The 19,707-nt window shown below is 40.6% G+C and overlaps 1 protein-coding gene across 3 annotated transcripts in view; it reads right to left on the minus strand.

Moving 5' to 3' along the window:
• LOC121295482 (serine/threonine-protein kinase LMTK1-like) overlaps positions 1-19,707 on the minus strand; it is a 37,738-nt gene extending 18,031 nt beyond the window's left edge. For 2 of the 3 annotated variants that reach the window (XM_041220132.1, XM_041220130.1), the window contains exons 1-2: positions 19,091-19,706; positions 1,426-1,559 (exon numbers count right to left, since the gene is read on the minus strand). In XM_041220132.1, coding sequence (XP_041076066.1) covers positions 1,426-1,559; positions 19,091-19,169 — 213 coding nt within the window. In that variant the 5' untranslated portion in view covers positions 19,170-19,706. Of the gene's footprint in view, positions 1-1,425; positions 1,560-19,090 lie in introns of all 3 variants that reach the window. The other variant, XM_041220131.1, reaches the window with a different exon arrangement.

Raw genomic sequence — 19,707 nt, forward strand, 5'->3', positions numbered from 1 at the left:
GCCTGATATCTTGCATGCATTGGGGAACTGTGATAAGAATATTTTCTGCAACTATATTTATTTGAAAATATCATGTTGGTTTGTTATGCAATAAACTACCTTTAAATGAAGAGCAGTTAAAAAGATTAAGACAAATCATAAAGTTAATATGAGCTAATCATTTCAAAATGCATTGAATTTCAAAGTTTGCTTTGAACATATTGTGCTTTTAAGTTCATTTTATGGTAGCAAATAAAGTTATTGTAACTACACCACCCACTCAATATATCGCGGGTGTCGGGTCCAATATAAATCAGCTACATAACGAGGGCTGCGATATAGTGAGATACCCATAGAAAAACAAATAGGCTAACAAATATTGTCCAACCACTCCCTCGGTTTATCAGGGGCATCAGGGTCCAGTATAAATCCTCTATGCAAACCGATTTTTCTCATTTTCGTAGAAAAAGCAGCGCACCATTTTAATTCATACAGCGGAGGGGAATCTCAAATGCCCAAACCCACTGCACTGAAAGATTCCACTCCCAACAGGCTTGTTGCTAGGGAGCTGACGTCACTGCCCCGTGGCTTTTGCTAGTGCATTGCTGCCACACGTGAACACCTCGCTGGCTAAAATACAAACAGCTTCAGCAAGTAGATGTTTAATCTGCTTTGTGTTATTGTGCAATGTGTGTGTATATGATAACAACAGTACAACAGTAATGCTTTGTTTTTAATTGTTTTGTATATTTTTGATTGTGGTGTGCAGTACAAAATAAAACAAACAGTAACTCTAAGTGCCTATGTACATTGCAGCTAAGGCATGCGCAGTTAGACAGCAAAAATGGGGAGCCAACTCCCTGACCGCGATATAGCCGAACCCGCAGTATAGCGAGGGGTAATATAACGAGGGGTGGGTGTATTTGAATACTAAATGTTTCATTCTTATTTATCACCACATTATTTATCATGACTAGACTTTTTTTTTTTTTTTTTTTTTAATGCTTTTCCGGATGATGTTAAATCTGAAAGCTTTCTACTCCAGCTGTGAGAAGTCACTAAACAGGAACTCTCCAGCTGTCATTTTCTTCTCTCTATCCAATATGCATTTTGAACACGATTAATTTGAGGTTGACAGTTATATCAGCTACAACCAAAACTACTCTCTTTTACAAGGTTGCTGTGGTTAATTGTTTACCATACTTCTCCTTTCTCATACTTTCTTGTACATATCTCAAAATTCCTTGGCCAAGTGAGTCGTTGCCTTAGCAACTCTATTTATGCCACTGTCACATTCAGCAAACTGGCTTTCTGTCATTTACACTAATCATTTACATTTCCCTATAAACTGATATAGTTAATGCTGCCCTGCTTTAAAGATAAGTATATGCAGCTTGGGGGCACTCGGTGTGCTCCAGAAGGGGCGACAGAGTGCCCAGATCTCACCTTGAAGCCGATGTCTCCCTTCTTGCAGCACAGGCAGGCCAACATGAGGAAGATGAAGGTGAACAGTCCGGAGAAAGAAACAGCCACGACAGCCAGGGAGGAGGACCAGGAGAGCTCACTCAGGGGGGCGCCATCTACAGGACAGACCGGGAATCACGGTTAGCATCACACGCCAACACATGTTCAATTGTAATGCAATATTATGAGCACTAAACCAAGCCTAACCAGATGCGAGCAAGGATTCATAACAATAGCACGAGCATTGGTCTAAAGAGAACTGCGGGCCAACTAGAGGTGGGGTATTTGTTGTGTATTTTACCTCTCTCAGATCCCTTCCTCACTAAAAATCTTGAGATCCCTGAATAAATAGCCACCCCATATTCAGTATAAGGAAAGCCCCTTACAAAGACTTATTTTAACATTGTATTAGTTATTATTATTATAATAATTCTGCCTCGTTCAATTACCTAACAATGAATCCCAGTCACTGTGCACAGTATGTCTTCATAGCCAGGACTAAAGTAGCAGTGGGAGCTGGACAGTGCTGTTACGTTTCGGGGAGGGGTGATGATGACAGTGGGAGAAAGGAGCGGAGGAAGCTTATAGCTGAAAAGCCACTGCTTGTCAGTTTTAGGATTACCAGGATATTTCCTTGCACAGAAAGTTGTTCAGACTCTCTCTAACAGCCTTAAAATGACTGCCTTGCCACGACACACTGTTGATGATTCTGTTCATGTTTGTTCGTTCGTTAAACAGTCATCACATTTAGAAGACACTTGAAGGTACAGATTAAATGACTGATACAGTATTAATTAGTTTGACATTTTTAAAGCTACTGGCATTGTCTTTATTAATAAATATTGTGCTTGCAGACTGATCTGCTGGCCCATACTGTCAGATTGCTTTCTGCACTTAATCTTTCTGTTTTTGTAATATCCTGCAGCCAGCACTCTCATCCTCCTCACAGCTGGTCTCTCTGCACAATGTCATTCTACTCCAAACAGCTAGGGGGAGCACAGCTGTAAATCTCAACCATTTATTATACACTAGCTACAGTACAGGCAGGAATTATGGGAATGTGCATACCCTGGTGAGTTAACATAGAGTGCAATTATTTAAGACAGAAATAAATCTAATGGTCACTGTGGTTTAATTAATTAAAGTGGTACCTTTCCTGGAATTCTACATGATTTCACGAATGAAATCCACAAAAGAGACTCACGTGATGTATATACTTGGTGTTGTGGTGGTACGGTATTTAGATATGTTTAACCAAGTGGCTCCAATTGAAAATGAACAGAATCCCCACACAACACATTGCCTTGTACATAGCACAATGCTGTACCCTAGGTAGTATGTGTTAAGACTAGGGTTACCATATTTCTCCATGTACACTAGGACAGTTTGGGACAGTTCAGGCTTTTCAACACCTGCAATGCATTCTGGTACATGTTCCCTATCCAAGGTACCCTTCACAGCAGGACTACACTTCCCAGAATGTTATAATCATCTCTGTATGCCCATATGAGAGACCAGTAGAAGCCTTGCTAATACTGCAGAGTTGTGCATATCTGAGCACTGTGTTTTTACCCGTTTTTGGTGACACTGTTTTTTCTGCAGCTCTTCTCCTGCATTTTAATGAGTTCACCCCCCCCCCCCCCCCCCCCCCCCCCGCTCACCGCGTGTCAGTGTTAACAGAAAATTAATCAGGCGCCAAAGCACCATACCAGTTTATTAAGCCACCTCTTTATAAAACAACAGCTGTGCTGCCCTTGCTCTGATACCAGTGTCAATACTAATCAGATTTATTCTGTCCCTACACTTGTAGAAAAGATCCAGAATGCAAAATAATGAAACTTTGTAGAACTACAGCACAATGGATATTCAGCTGACTTTGCTCTGGTGATACATTGGATTTTGGTTGAAACTAGGAAGCTGACTGTGACATAATTGAGAGTTATCGTAGTAATGAGCAGATCTGCAAGCCAGCAGACTCAATTAAGAAGGAGACTTCAGTAATGAGAATCTGACAGTCAGTAGATTTAATAGAGGCTGGTTAAGTGCTGAGGTAATGAGTTAAATGGATAAAAGACATGAATGGAGATAATGGAAGCGACAGCTCTAACAAGCTGATCATCAATGCCATGAAAATCAACAAGTTAATCTGCAGAATCACTGAGGCAAACTACAGAAATCTTTAACCAACAAACAGCAATGAGGTCTGAAAAGACAACAGAGAAATTAAGACATCTGCATTCTCTTTTAAAACCTTCTTCAGGGATAATATTCAAATGTCATCTTCAATCACTTGCAACGGTTTTTTAATTAAAAAGACAAGTAGCCAAAAAAGTTGAATTACAGTGAAGGTCAAGGCTACATTATTTCAGTCCAGCACACAGCTGGTATCAATACAACTAATAAATATTTCAACAATACACATTACAGAGCATGCAATCAAAATTCAAATCAAACACTGAAGCCACGGTAATATAACCCTGTGTAAAAAGAGACATTGCTATTCTTCCTGCTACTCTGCCTCTGCTTGTTTAGAGCCCTCTTCCTGATTCCTCTAAATAACTCCTGCAGAATTGATCCGCTGTCAATCTAGCAGCACTGCTGTCATCAAGACCATTTGTGCTGAGCCAGCGCTGTCCTCCTTCTTCATTTTTAAACATCTGGTCTGACAAGCACCATCTCAAGCACACACACAAGTACAACCCACAGCTGCCTGCACGGCCACACTGTCACATGACTTGCATTGAGTGAGAATGACCAAGCTTTTCAAATCCATTATCAATATTACTTAACCTTCCTCCAGTCTCTCCAACTAAGCTCAGTACTGCAGGAGACTTCACTTGTCTTTTCAATCATCTTGATTGAGATGTAGTAGGACTATCAGGGAGGATGGGGGGTGGGGGAGGGGAGAGGAGGATGGGGGGATGGTGAAGGAGGGGGCTCTTACATTATGGCTGGTTTAATCATCCAAGACGAGGCTGAAAAATCTCTTTGAAACAGCTCAGATATTTATGGGTCACTCCATAGTGTTTTCTTGCCCTTGACTGTGTATTGCTGTACCAATTACAAGGAAAGTGTACCTCCACTATTAGTGTGTGTGCTACATGAAGCAGGAATCTGATCTGTTTAGTAGGCACACACACAGAAACCAGAGCATTCCTCTAATGACAGATCTTTCAAAACCTCAATGCTACAATGATCTGGAAAAGGGTGAAACTAGTACTGAATACGCACTGCTTTTATATGAACACAAAATACACTAACTGAACAACATCCACAGACAATAAATCCTACATCCCATTAAAACATCACTCTGTTCTTTTGTTGCAAGGGTAGATTTATTTAGCGGCTGGACCGATTCTCCTGGAGGCCCCACGCACAGAAAGCTGAGAGGCTGCGCTCCGCCAGTGTTAGACGACTTGTTTACTGTGGAGTCCAGCCGTGCCAAAAACTACGACAGCCTCATTAGCATTCTAACCCACCTCCCCACAGAACACCACAGCAATCCAGGGAGGCAGGGGAATGGGCAAGCAAAGACCCGAGGGTCCAGCTCAGTGTTATGAAACTCAAAGCAGCTGATAGCACCAGCTAGGCTGGAAACAGACACAAGTCAACAGTAAAAACTGGTGGATATTTAACATGATAAATCAGCAAAGTGTGTAGGAGGAGGGGCCTCATACCAGTCGCACACCAATGTATTTCTATGCCCGAACCCTAACCCAAGACCTCAGTTCTTTCTACTAGACCACATTGTTTCAGTAAAGCAACACTTTTCCTCTCTTCAAGCTAAACAGTGAGTTTAGGGGACTGAAAGGAATCTGAAAGGAATGCTTATCAAGGAATTGCTTATCAATTCCCCAACCCACAAACATATTTTTTCTCATTGATCATAGAAACACAAGCGCTCTGGGAACACCACGGGCGGCTGTGTCTTGTCAGATCCGTCCCTACGGGGGCAGGTGACACTCGCTTTAGCCTCTGAGACCGTTCAGCCAGGGCTAAATCTGGGCAGCCTGTGAGGATAGCTCCCAGGGGCAGCTCCTGTACTCACAGGGCTAGATAACTGACTGAGACAGTGATCCTTTCAGAACAGAATCCCCGCAAGAGGATTGCTTTATATACAAATAAAAATACAGTACAGTCTTTCATTCCTGTAGGTATTTTTCATAGTTCATGAAGCTTTCTGATGTAAGCAGGCAGAGACATGGTAAAGCACAGGCCTGCAGCCAGTTTCTGCAGATTATGTCAAACCTGTGTTTTAAAACACCTAAATAATGTCTGTGTCACACAGAAACACTGTTGGGTTCACGGCGCTACATTAAGTCTTTGCCCATGTATACTGTAAATCACATGCATTCTTTTACATAATAGGGATTCCGAGTCTATATGGGGCCATTAGTCTATTCTAGGATCACTTTACCTCCAAGGAATAAAATATATGCACTGTAAGATGAGTTCATCCTTGTTGTTGGGTATCCAATTTCAGAGCTGACTTTCTTTCAGAGCAATTTTCAAGGCTGCTGCCAATATCTTTGTACCCTGTCTGCTGGCGTTGTTTACGGCAATGTGAGCACTACTCGGAAGTAGACAGGCACGTCACAGATTCTGACTGGGAGCTCATTGCATCTGGGCTGAACTGAACGCTCAAATTCCAATGCGCAGGTGTAGGGGTTTATATGTATTTGCAGAATGTAAGTGGAATGCCACAGTTTAGCAATGAAAAGTCATCTTTAGTTGGAGTGGAAATGTTCACCCAGTACACCACCAGATGTAAACAAACACTCGCTGTATACATGCGCAGTCTTGGACAAATTCCTGCTTCTTTTCACCAGGTCGCAATGCTGACAGGAAGTGACCTCAGGGAAAGCGAGACGGACAGCTGCCAATAAGTCGCTGCTGTTCAAGCCTCACGATTGACAGCTGCAAAGCCATGATCTGAGGCCACGCCTCCTACAGGAAACAAGCTGACTATTCACCCCTGAAAATGAGCAACGAAAACATGGGACAAAGAGTGAGGGCTTGCCCAGCTTGAATAGTAATGCAGCTTGGAGTCTGCCAGCCTACTGGCACCACTTCCCTTTAATAAGATTCTTGTGTTTTAAACGCAGAATCTGTGATCAATGACTCTTAATTCCTTCACTGTGTTCTCGCTGTCGGCACGAACTCCCGGTATTAGAACACTAAGCCTGCAGCCTCTGAATGCAGCCGCCTTGTGCAACCCTAACCTTGCACTGTTCTTCAGCTGAATCCATTAACCTGAGGTCACGGTGAAATGAGCTTTCATTTTGTTAAACAGTACCGACATTTAAAGAGATCTCGGCACGTTTTGTTTCATGCCAATGGTAATTGTGCATTGCAATTTACAGTCTGCTCCTGTTGCAACAGGTAACAAGCATGTCAGAGTAATTCATACACATACATACCCTTTACCACAGCTGCATTTACAAAACAGCTAGCAGTATCAAGAGGCGAGATTTATAAATACAGGTATGAAGAAAACTTGTAGTCAACATGTTTGTCAGAGTAAAATAAGACTCATGGTCTATTTTAATGATCTAACTAGTGGTGGATCTTAACTCTGCCACCTTAACACCTATAACCCTTCAATTCACTGTATTTCTATTGGATTTACCATTGTTAATAAGAGGGGCAATAAAAGAGTATTTAGATCCGGTTTAATGGATTCCCTCTGTCTCAAGCTGTGGTAACATACTCCTTAAACAACGAACCAGGCATCACAAACTAGGACCGACTGTTTGTATGGATAGCAGCTTCATAACACTTGAACAAGTAGTCTGAGCCGAGATGAAACTAAGTTAAGAGAAACCACAGGCCTGGCTTCAGTGACAGCAGCTGTTAGCATGTTTACCTAAACAATCCTGCCCTGCTGGTGTTTATGCAAGATTACAATTTATGAAAGTTTATACCATTGAGTGCCTCCAGAGGCTCTTACAGAATTGTGATTAAAATGCCACCAGATTTCTCTCCCAGGTCCAGCTCTCAGATGCATCAGTGAAGGGCATAGAAATCTTTGAATAACACTATTCCCAGTCAAACAACTAACAACACCACTATGCCACACTGCTTCCCTCTCTCCCGGTCCCTTAGCCATAACCACTAGACTACACTGCTTCCCTCCCAATCCCTCAGCTCTAACCTCTCGGACAAACATGTGATATCTCAGTTGCAGGCTTATACACTCAGAGTGTACCTCTGCCCTGATTTACAAAGGGAGTTTAAACATCGCACTGTTCCTCCTATCCCTTTGATTTCTGTTTTTGTTTGGTGACTCGTCTCTTTGTTCACAGGAGTCACGGCTCAGCAAACACACAGCTTGGGTATTCTAGTCTGCCGGAGCCTCATTGTCTGGGATTGTTGACACCTCAGTTACAGATCAACAGCTTTCAATTTGACAGCAGAGAATGGGAAGGCAGTGCAATCAAACCTGCTGCAGCAGAGACTATTACACTTTGGCAGCTCAGAGTCCCGATCAAAGTGAGCACGTTTTCCGTTATCTTCTCCTAATATGGAGACATACACCAGGCAGTATTGCTATGAGGGTGTTGTGGTTATGGTGGGTGACAAGGTGAAGTGGTCTCTACAGTTTTCAGTTCACTTCCCATTATTTGTGCAGTCACATGGTTTATTTCTAATACATTTTCTTCAGTTTGAAAAGCTTCTGAAGGTACACCAGAGGGCAGCCCTTTGATCCATGTAGGTACTGCAAGCTGCTATTTTCAAGACAGACCCCTTTTTTTTTAAGGGAATCGCTCCAGTGGCTAATAGTGTTCAACATTATTTGCATTTTCAGGTAATGCGTTTTTTGCTGAGGAGGAATTTATCAGTTGTCACCGAGTAGTCTTCTAAATAATCACCATGTTAGAATGAACACCACTTCTTTCTGGATTTCATGGAAGAAAACCCTGAAACTGACAAACATTTCGTCTACATACAGTACAATGCTTTATATGTTAAAAACAATGAACACAAAGCTAGCCATGGCAGGCGCAGGGGCCCAGCAGATCATTAGCTAAATCTGGGAAGCCTCTTTGTGAAAGGGCACTGATTTTGTGATGAATACATAATCACAGCCATCCTGGAATTATGTTGCAAAGTTTGATTAAATCCTGAATTTGCATGAAAGGCCTCCGGTTCTGGTCATTAGCACTGTAATCAGTGTTGCCAACTTAGCGATTTTGCCACTAGATCTAGCGACTTTTACGTTTCCCTAGTGACAAAAAAAAGTAAAAGCGACTAGTGAGAAATCTAGCGACTTTCACTGCCTACAGTAGCGATTTTCATAGAAAAACTTCACCAAACTGAATCTTCACAAGCAGCTTAATACGCTCATGTCCTGAACTTTAGTATGTAGTATAATACAAACCACATATATCAGAATAATGCATTATGGGATACCTATGGTACAGACTGTACGCACGCATTAGCCACAATGACGCCACAACATCACATACAGTCCATCTAATTTTATATAGTTCCGTTTTTATATCTATTAATCTTGTATAAAGTTCTTTAAAAAAAAACTGGTATGCACACTACCACCACGCCCAGTGGTCACCTCCTTTTAATGTCTGAAGGTTGCAATCTTGTTATCGCTTTGAAAAAACGGTGTCAGACAAATAAAAAAAATAACAATATTTTTTAGCGACATTTTTGGCGACTTTAGAATGTCTAAATACCGTCACCTGGCGGCTTTGTGAGGTTTCTCTGGTGACTTCTTGCTTTGTTGAGTTGGTAGCAGTGACTGTAATCTCAGGAGATGTCTGTGAGGGGCACACAATTTTTAATCTTTATTAATTCTTTCCATGGCCACTGCTAATGCGTGGTTATTAGTTTAATTTGTTGACTGACGGCCAGCCCAGCTGCTTTACCAACATTAGCATTGTGAATATACTGTATACTGCATCCTGTCACTAAACACAGCTGCATATAAAGCTTGTCTGTGTGCACACACAAGATCGACATTATTTGCATTATCTATAGGCCCGCAAGGCAATAACAATCTTTTTGCTTAGCTGTATGATGGTGCCGTGTTTTATAAAACTGTGGCCTACTTACTGAATAATACCAATAAAAGATTCTGTATGAAGAAATGCAAATCTAACTGCACAGCGATCACGGCCCGCTGCTCCACATAGCTCAGCCTGCTTTCTACACTTCCCGGCTTGTCTCCCATCAGCAAGTCTAAAGTGGCATGTCTGCAGCCTGCTGTCTATCGGTGCTGACACCTACAGAGGGAGGCTGTCTGCCCAGAATGGACACTGCCAGGGTACTAATATCTGTGGGTAGAAGGAAATGTAGCCCACCTGCTTCTCCCCTCTATGAACGCTAGCAACTCTCAGGGTGGCAGTGTAAAGCTGGTTCTTTTAACCTGTCTCCATACAGCAGTGAGTTAAACAAATAACCTTGCATTGCATTAAAAAGAATGTTGTCTTTTTCACATACATGTATCTACCAAATGTAACGTCATGAATCTGTTGGTATAAATCTGTATTTTTTTATTAGAATTTGGGGTGGGAATTGGTAAAAAGCTATCAACATATGTTGTAAAAGCAGGTAAAATCAGGAATCTGATCACTCGATATTAAGGTACTGTTTTGTATTTTGTAGGAGATCTAAGATCAAACCATACGTAACAAAGTCGGCTTTGGTTAGTGCCTTCTTCAGTGTGCTGGAAGTCATGGGTGTGTCTGAGATTACCTGTAGCTGAGAAATAAGTAACCTTAAAGTCTCAGGTACACATACAAATACCTTGTGGTTATTACACAGTAACTCATGCATCTCTGATCCCTGTTGAATAAACTCAGATCCAGTTCCTGTGAGGAAACTGATATAACTGCGAGGCATTGTGGCAAAGTGCCTGCCCCTGTGTGTATTTTGTGTTGTGTGTTAATGTTGGTGTATAGTCATTGGTACACGGGATATAAACAGGTCTGTGTAACACGACTGTTTAAAATGTATATTTATGTTTAGGCAAGAGGATTGCACAGCACTTCACGTGCAAGTAAAACGTAGTAATATGTGAGCACGGGGAATTGCACTTTATTAATTCACGTGCAGTTGTACCGTGACTCCAATTGAATGATTGATTAGCAATCGAATCTCGGTACAGCTGCATAAAAGCAGCATGTTTTCACTCACTCGGGGTTGTGTGTTCGGTTAGTGGAGAACGAGATTGGAGATGGAGGTAATAATAATAATAATAATAATAATAATAATAATAATAATAATAATAATCGTTAAAAAGAAGCTCACTGTGTTTTGTCTGTATAGTCCGTTTTGCTTGTCTTTTTGTTTTGGCGACGAGTGCCATGTCCTGTGTTTTTGTTTAGTTACAAAACCTTTTATTTACTGTCTGTTCATTCATTAAATGCTGAGCGAGACCATTCGCTCAGCTCCACCCCTCTCTCTGTTTATTTCCGGGTTCCTGTTTCTGGTCTGACGTCCCCCACTCTGGCCGTCTTTGTGATAGGCATGCATTAATTAATAAGAAGAAAGAGTTATAGAGTTGTGACATCTGCCTCTAAAGACACAGTTCTCAATGTTATATAATCCCTTGGTTCTCTGTCTGTCTCTCACCTTTGATTAAAGAACTGAACCTGAATCAACACTTCCTTGAGTTGCCACAGAATCCGCAGTGGTGAGCGTGCACTCCATGGTTTAGAAAAGACAATTAATTAACAACAACCATTAATCCAATTACAGGTGCACACAGTTCTGCAGTGTGATTACAGATGAAAGTAGAGCAGTTTGAGCTGCAAGCAACAAATGTATTCCTACTGTACAAGCAGAGGTAGATGGCAAGCCGAAATTACCTCCACCCCCACATTTGATTTCCAATCAAAATACACTGCGTTAGACAATAACTGCCACATGCAACTCCCTACACGCAATTATATTAGCTCTACTCCTTCACAACACAAGGTATCTTCCATCCAGTCAACAGCTGTGCTGAAAGTACTGTAGCTACTTCTATTACAATATTTGCATAGTCTTATAGATCGGTGGGTAAAGAACTCTTGGCACAACATTGAAATTTGCTGTTTAGCCCACAGGTGGGTAAAGAGGATGCTGATCCTGTAACCGATGGCTGTCTGCAGTTCAAAACCCTGTCGTTGCATTTCTTGAGCCTCAACACAGTGCTTGCTTGTCGTTCTTGCTCCTGCTGTACACTGACCCTGAAATCGCACCAATCCATTACCCCGATGGCCAGGACCTAATGAGATGCTGCAATACAGGATAGAGAGCTGGGCAACAAGGCCAGATTTACTGTGTTAATAGAGGCAGCTGCTAGTCAGGGTGAGAGAGATTAACAGCCATGGGACTTGCCAAATTCCAGAACAAAGGTTGAAGCTAATGCATTTAAATCAGATATTGAAACAATGTTTAGTGTTTATTGCAGGGGTAGCTCACACATTGCTAACACTGCTTTTGTTTTTTGTTTTTTATTTTTAGTAGTCAGCAATCGATTTTACCCCATTTTCTCCCAATTTGAAATGTCCAATTGCTTTTTTTTTCCGGCTCAGGTCACCACTAGCACCCCTGCGCTGACTCGGGAATGGCAAAGATGAACACACATGCTGTCCTCCGAAACGTGTGCCACCCGCTGACCGCTTCTTTACACACTACAGGCTCACCATGCAGCCGCCTCAGAGCTACAGCATCGGAGGACAACGCAGCTCTGGGCAGCTTACAGGCAAGCCTGCAGTTGCCTGGCAAATCTACAGGAGTCGCTGGTGCGTGGTGAGCTGAGGTCACCCTGGCCGACCTAAACCCTCCCGCTCCTGCTACCATGTAAGAGATGTGACCCCATCAGCTTGGAGTTCATCTCTAACCTTCCCCAACCTTAACACTAAGTCAAAGGGGTCATTTTATTAATTAGAAACTACAAACCAATTGATTGGCTTGGAATCCTAACACCTGCATTGAAAACAAAATACTGTAAACATACAGAGGTTATAGCAGTGTAAACATAATCTCTAGTTTTGAGGGGATTCATTTTTACATTTTGACAGTCAGTTATAGTACATTCGCTAATTTACAGACCAACACAGCAAGCTCAGATGTGACTCACCAAACTCCTTGTAAAACCTAGGAAAAGAAGAAAAATAACTGCTATGCAATGGGAGTTTAAATTCCATTACAGATACTATATTTATGTTAAAGGAAACTGTCACACAATACTGGTCATCAATTTGGGAATCTCTCAACTATGAACACAGTAAATCAAGCCATCACACTCCACATTTTTCAGTCACTTAGTCATGCTTGACTGTGCAAAACCACTGTGAATCACAGACTTAACAGCCATTTCTAATGCATGTAGGGCTGTGAGCACTCATGGTGCAGGTGTGGTGTATGGAGTGAACACCATTGCCCTGGTGCAATATTGAGTGGTATGGGTTTATGTGCAACACTACAAGCAAAGGGCAGGGAAGGAGGGGGCGAATTGCATTCAATTATATTACATTTCAATATAACGTAATACGGACTGAAAAACAAAGATGTTTGAATACAAAATACTTTCTAGTAACCAGCCTAATGGTTCACTCAGGGGCACATGGTTTCAGTTCCTCCCTTCCACTAATGGATGTGAAATACTAATTTCCTGCCCATCTCCTGTCTGTCACAATGGGGTTTGTGCAGCAAAAATTACTCAGCATTTCATGCAATATATGAAGAGAATAAGGGACCATATTCATATTAATTCAACAAGCACATCAATGCACCTGTGTTCATTCCAGTCGTTGCTGTGCTAAGCCATGCTTTAACACATTTCCACAGTGTTTTCACTTATTAAGGATTTTAGTGTTGTTAAAGGTTCTCTAAGGTTATAGAATGAGGCATAAGAAACTAGAAGTTTTACCTGATAATGTACCATTGAGTGTTAGAAGTTTTTATTAAAAGGCTTTATTAGTTATACAATTTTGAACTCTACACTGCTCCCAGACAGCCTCACCCATTGGGACCTGTCCATGGTGCTGAAATACCAGCACAGGTGCACACTGAGGCACCTCACTCAGCTGTGCAGCCAGGATTTGAATCCCCACTGGCTGTGGGCACTGCTTTAAATGCACACAAATATCACAGATTTTTTTTTTTTTTTGGCATTTTAGTGGCTGCAAGCTGTATTTAAACTGCATGCATTATGTGCTTACATTCACAACAAACCTATTCAGATTTTGTCTAACTTTACAAAGCTGTATATAAACACTAAAGAATGAACCTATATACATATACATGCATATATTTGTGTAATCTTGCAGCAATCTAAACTTTAAACACAATTAATCTCCCTACATAAAAATACATTTTAAAACCATAAGTTGCAACAAATGTAACTGTATTCAGGGAAGCGCTGATATAAAACTGAGAGCACGACCGGTTTTCAGCAACCCTGAGAGAACAAGTTTCCACATTCCTGTACCAGATGTAGAAAGTATTCCCCTACAAACACACCACATGCCTCATGGCAAACATGCAAAGCAAGTTAGCAACGCTAACAGTCCTCGCTTCAAAGAGGTTCAACCTTCTAGAACCCCCTGATGACCAAGTAGTTTGATAGGAAGCCTGAAATAACCCTTGGTTCAATATAGAACCTTGGAGAAAACTCAAGAGCTCACTGATTAAATATGGAATGCCAGCATGCCTGCTAAGTGCTTGTACCTATTTAAAGACAAAAAGAAGACAGGAAGATTATTAAATAAACAATTAGAAATAATGTACAGTGCCCTCCTACAAGTATTGTGTAGATAGACAGATAGATAGGAATATTGAGGGATATATAGACAGATAGCTGGATAGATGGATAGAAGGATCATGTCATTAAAGAAGAAACGTTGGCTGGAAGGTTGATTTATAAATAGTAAGAAATACTGTATACTGCACTCCTACCTAGCTATCTACACATACATGGAGAAGTATGTGCAGATAGATAGATAGATGGAGGGACACAAAGATAGACAGACTGATAGCAAGCAATTAATATAGTCTATTACCAATTCCCCTTCCAAGTCTACCTGCAAATCCCAAGCGCCTGCAGTAAGCAGTAAATGAAATGTTGCAATCTCTAACACAATGAGTGAAGACAGTCCTGGCACCCGTGGCAGGGGGCATCACGTCTCAGTAGGGACTCTGATATGACAGCTTATCAAAGTTTCTTCACAAAGGGGCTGCATGTCTCTGTAACTGCATGCTTGCCTGTGTCATAACAACTGCAGTCAAAGCAGTTAGAATGCAATAAGAAACACGTTTTTCTCACCTTTATCGAAGTTTACCATGGTAAGCGTGCCTGGTAATTTTGCAGCTTTCCAAGGCTTTTTCACCTTCTTATACTGTAATACTATAGTTAATATGATGTGCCATACCTCTCTGTGCTACTATAGTTAATATCATGTACCATAAATCTCTGTGCTTTGCAATGCTTGCCTCTGCTTTACTGTGATTTTCCTAGGCTTTGTTAACTTTTGCCCCCTTAAACATTTTTAAAAGCTGTTGGAAAAAGTAAGAATATCAATTTCTTGTGCTGGTACTGTGAGATGTAAAAAAAGGGAGATTTGGGCACAGACTCACACTTAATAAGGGTTTTCATTCCGAACGAAGCAATATCTTTGAGCATCTCAGCAGGAGACAAATCCACCTACACACACAAATGCTGTAACCCTATTTATATCAAAACCTGCCTTTTCCCTTCATTGTAATCCATTTATTTTAAACTGCTCAGCACTTACCTACAGTTGCACATGTGACTCTTCCTCTCTAAGCCTGCCTTTGTGACCTGTGTAGTCATACAAAGCTATGCATGTGAATCAGTGAACCAGACAGGCAGATAGAAACATCTTTGATAAATAACCAGTGCTAGGACTGAAGTCAGCTCTGCCAGCAAATCCCCGATAAACCACGGCCCCTCTGTGATATCGTCACCTTTCCAGAGAGCCGCACTTCGCTGACCCTGAGCTTGATAACAGCAGAGGATCGAAATATCAAAAAATAAAGATTATTGTTAAAGAGAATTAAAATCCAGAGAGCCAAGAGATGACTCAGTAGATAAAACCAGAGCCTGAAGAACAGTGCCTGCCAGCTCCCCCCATCCAGCCCCATGACGTTTATACACAGAAGCACACAGACACAGACACACACTGGCTGGATCTTCAATCAAACCCTTCCCCAGTGCATTTCATAGTAGGTGAATTATATCCCTCCTATACTCCATCTATTTATTACAGTAATGACTGGAGCTGCTGCCAAATGATTGCTTTGCATTCGTGGTTTAAGCATGTCCTTTATTTCACATATGTAGCTGACTCCCTGGGGTTTGTAAATGGGAAACCTATGTACCTGTTTGGGTAGATTTTTATGATTTCCATATTCTGCATGATAACCAGATTAATGGATTAGAAAGCTGCCACATGCATATCTACCAGTGAACAAATGCAACTCAGGCTTGCTTCAATACCCAGGTGCGGAAATAAGGCTGCTGTGCGTTGTGATGGGTTTGATTAAGAATTAGCCACACTTGACAGATAAGCCTGGAATTGTTCTAACAGCTATGAAAATGTAGCCTTTCCATCTCTCATACTACCTACAGATACAAAGCAGGGGAGGGAGGCAGGCTGGCGGTTGGACTGGTTCATATTGGTTACTACAGGTAGAATGAGCCCTGGTAACCAGTACAATATTGGACCTTAAGCACCAAAAACAAGATTTTTCCCACTGAGCTAACTGAGCTAAGTAAGGCCAGTCTTTCAAACCTTTTTCCACAAATGAGGCAGAGAACTGCTTGTCATTATTTGTACATATCTTACCGTACAGTCCAGTTGTGCGGTACAGGGTGTGCAGTACTTCACATGCACCTGCCATTCTCTCCACATCTGACTGCTGTAACTCAGTCTTTATAGACCAGCTCCAATCATTCAATCAATGAATCTATCACAGCCTGCACCCCTGGAATTGATTGCAATCTGTTCAGACTCAACTGAAATGGGTGCATGCAATCAAAATACAAGCTGACCAGTTACTTGCTGTTGGGATCAATCTTCACATACAGTAAGCAACACCTTACAGTGCAGCAAATGACATGAAAACTCAGGGATGGCAATATGACTCCAATTGTATAGAAGTTTGAGCCATTCCCAGTTTTACTGTGGATGGACAGCAAAGAGCATTCAAACTCGGGTATTGTATTGAACCATACCCTATGAGAATTATGATTTAATCTCTATCCAGACCCTAAGCTGCTATTTAATGATTGTACAATGGGAGTCTTATTTCCTCCCCTGCATTCATTTGATATGATGTCCATTACAAACTGAGCAACAGGTTCTTCAATCGTCAAGTATTGGCTATTGGTATTGGTAAGCTCTCCAAGGTCAGAGACCAGAGAAAGCTCACTGATTCTCACAATGCCATTGTTACACTGTGTTTATTACACCCGCACTCCACTTGACTTAAATTTGCTAGTTTGCTCTGTTTGGAAAGTTTATTCATGTTAATTCCATCTGACCCCCCCTTATAAAAGTTTACTACTATGGTAAACAAACAACCCAGCAGTTTCTTCTTTACCCATTGGAAACCAGTTCAGTGATGCTTTGACATTGAGAACACCACTTTGTTTCAAAAAGTTATTATCATAAATGCATATTGTAACACAAAGATTTAAATAATCAATTTCTGCAGCAGAACACTGCACGCTCAGTGCCCGAATGAGAAATACATTTTGCACACCTACAGATATATACAGTACACATGGCAACTGGCTCTGGTGGTCTTATCTTTTAAATTCATTTCTATTCACATCAATACACACAACTTCTACACATGTAGCTTAATTGTTCTGAAGATTGTGTGTAAAACGAAAGCCTCTCTAATACTTTCTAATGGCTCAGCTATTAAAATATTGTCATTTCCAAAGGAAATACACATTCTCTGTGCAGTGAGATGTTCTTTCCCCTGTGCTCTTTAGAGTAAAAGAAGTAAGGAGTCTTGCATTTTCATTAATAAACATTGTCCAATACATCAATGAATGAATGATAGCTAGATAGATAGATAGCTAGATAGATAGATAGATAGATAGATAGATAGATAGATAGATAGATAGATAGATAGATAGATAGATAGATAGATAGATAGATAGATAGATAGATAGATAGATAGATAGATAGATAGATAGATAGATAGATAGATAGATAGATAGATAGATAGATAGATAGATAGATAGATAGATATAGATAGCTAGCTAGCTAGATAGCTAGATAGATAGATAGATAGATATGGATAGATAGATAGATAGATAGATAGATAGATAGATAGATAGATAGATAGATAGATAGATAGATAGATAGATAGATAGATAGATAGATAGATAGATAGATAGATAGATAGATAGCTAGATAGATAGATAGATAGATAGATAGATAGATAGATAGATAGATAGATAGATAGATAGATAGATAGATAGATAGATAGATAGATAGATACGGTTTTGACAGCAAGATGCTAAATAGTAGCAGTATGCCTTTACTCTTTGGGATGTACATTTGATGGAAGCCCTAACATCATTTCAGCATCTTAACGTTCTTTCATACAAACAGCCCCACTGCGTCGCCCGCTGCAAAGGTGCAGAAAGGGTTGCAGTGTACAAATACAATTACGCAGCATTCACTTCTACTGTAAATAGCGACCTGATTCCATAACCCATACCAAGATCATGTATTATCATCAGTCACTTGAACTCAATTAAAGCAAAAGTCGGCATTTTCCTTTTAAAATCGGCCAAAGAAGCGTACATGTGTGTGGCCCTAGCTAGGACTGGCGGAATGCACAAAACACTGCCTCTTTTGATTATTGCAGTAAATACAATTTCCAACATCCAGGTACACATATACAGTGGCTGACAATGTTATATAGTACAGCAAACAGAGCAACACAATTGCGGGGATGCGCTATATCATTCACTTAAACCAAGGGCTGCTATTAATGAAACGAGGGAGGCTTGAGGGCGGAGGGGAATCACAAATCTGAATTGAATCATACCACACTCCTGTAACAAAAATCAAACCCCTATTTACTTACCTGCAGACCCCAACTGTACAGGGCTGAAACAATGTTGCTACGTGTGTATAAGGAACAATAATAACCGGACTCGGGGGCTGTTGTTTGCGGCTGCTCTAGGGTATATTCCTGTCAATGGGCACCACACAGTACCGAACAATCAACCGCTTTAATGTTATTTCATGTTTTGTTTTTATTTTATTGTATTTATTTATTTAAATTTATATAATTGTATCAACAGATCTGTGTGCAACGGGACATACAACAACACAGAATACAGTGCTTAAAAAAAAAAAAAAAAAGATATTTGTTTTATTTTTTCCATTGAAAGCTGCAACAATACAACATCACAGCAGAAATGCTTAATCGGAACGCGAAGTGTTAAACTGCAGTAAACAAAACAAAACAAAACAAAAACAATGACAGGTAATCTCAAAACCAGCAAAGACGCGGCTCCGAAGATACACTTTAAAAGAATACACAATGCATCGAACATCGAGTCAATAACACTACACAATAGAAACATAGACGAACTAGAAATAATCATACATTGCAAAAAACACAGTGTAGTTATGGTACTCACCAGTATCGAAATGCGAGCTGAATGCAAAACTAGGGTTGAAAAATGAAGACATGATCATTACAAATAGCGTCGCATGCATCCTCCGCTTCAAGTAGACGTTTGTTTGTAAGGCAGTCTTTTTACAGAGAAATAATAATAACAGGTAATTTAAATAAAAGACGAATTTTTATAGCAAAGGCTTTCAGGTTGCATTTCACCGAAATCTCTGACGCTGTCACAAGCCATGATCCTCCATTTTCCACCAAACGCATATATATGTATATGTGAAGCGAGAGAGGTGGACTTTAATCATATATAGTCTGCATTACTTGGACTTCATGAAATGTAATGTCTGCAGCTTTTGAAAAGCTGCATATCTGTTTCTGCAAGACGTCAGTGTAGGAAATCAAATTGACGCTGCTATTTAAATTCGTGCTATACCGCCTCGTCTCTGCACCAAACATCCTACAGGATTTGATGTGACCAATTCTTTTCAAAACCCTTTGAGTCAATCCATATATTTTTTTAAGGTATAAAAAAATGCTAAGTATATTTCAATGCATGTTTTTTTTGTTTTTTCAGAGTGAGGTCATTTTCGTAGCGTTATAATGTTCTATAAGAAAAAGGAACTGTTCTGG

The sequence above is a fragment of the Polyodon spathula genome, chromosome 20 (assembly GCF_017654505.1).
Source record: "Polyodon spathula isolate WHYD16114869_AA chromosome 20, ASM1765450v1, whole genome shotgun sequence".
Classification (NCBI taxonomy): Eukaryota; Metazoa; Chordata; class Actinopteri; order Acipenseriformes; family Polyodontidae; genus Polyodon; species Polyodon spathula.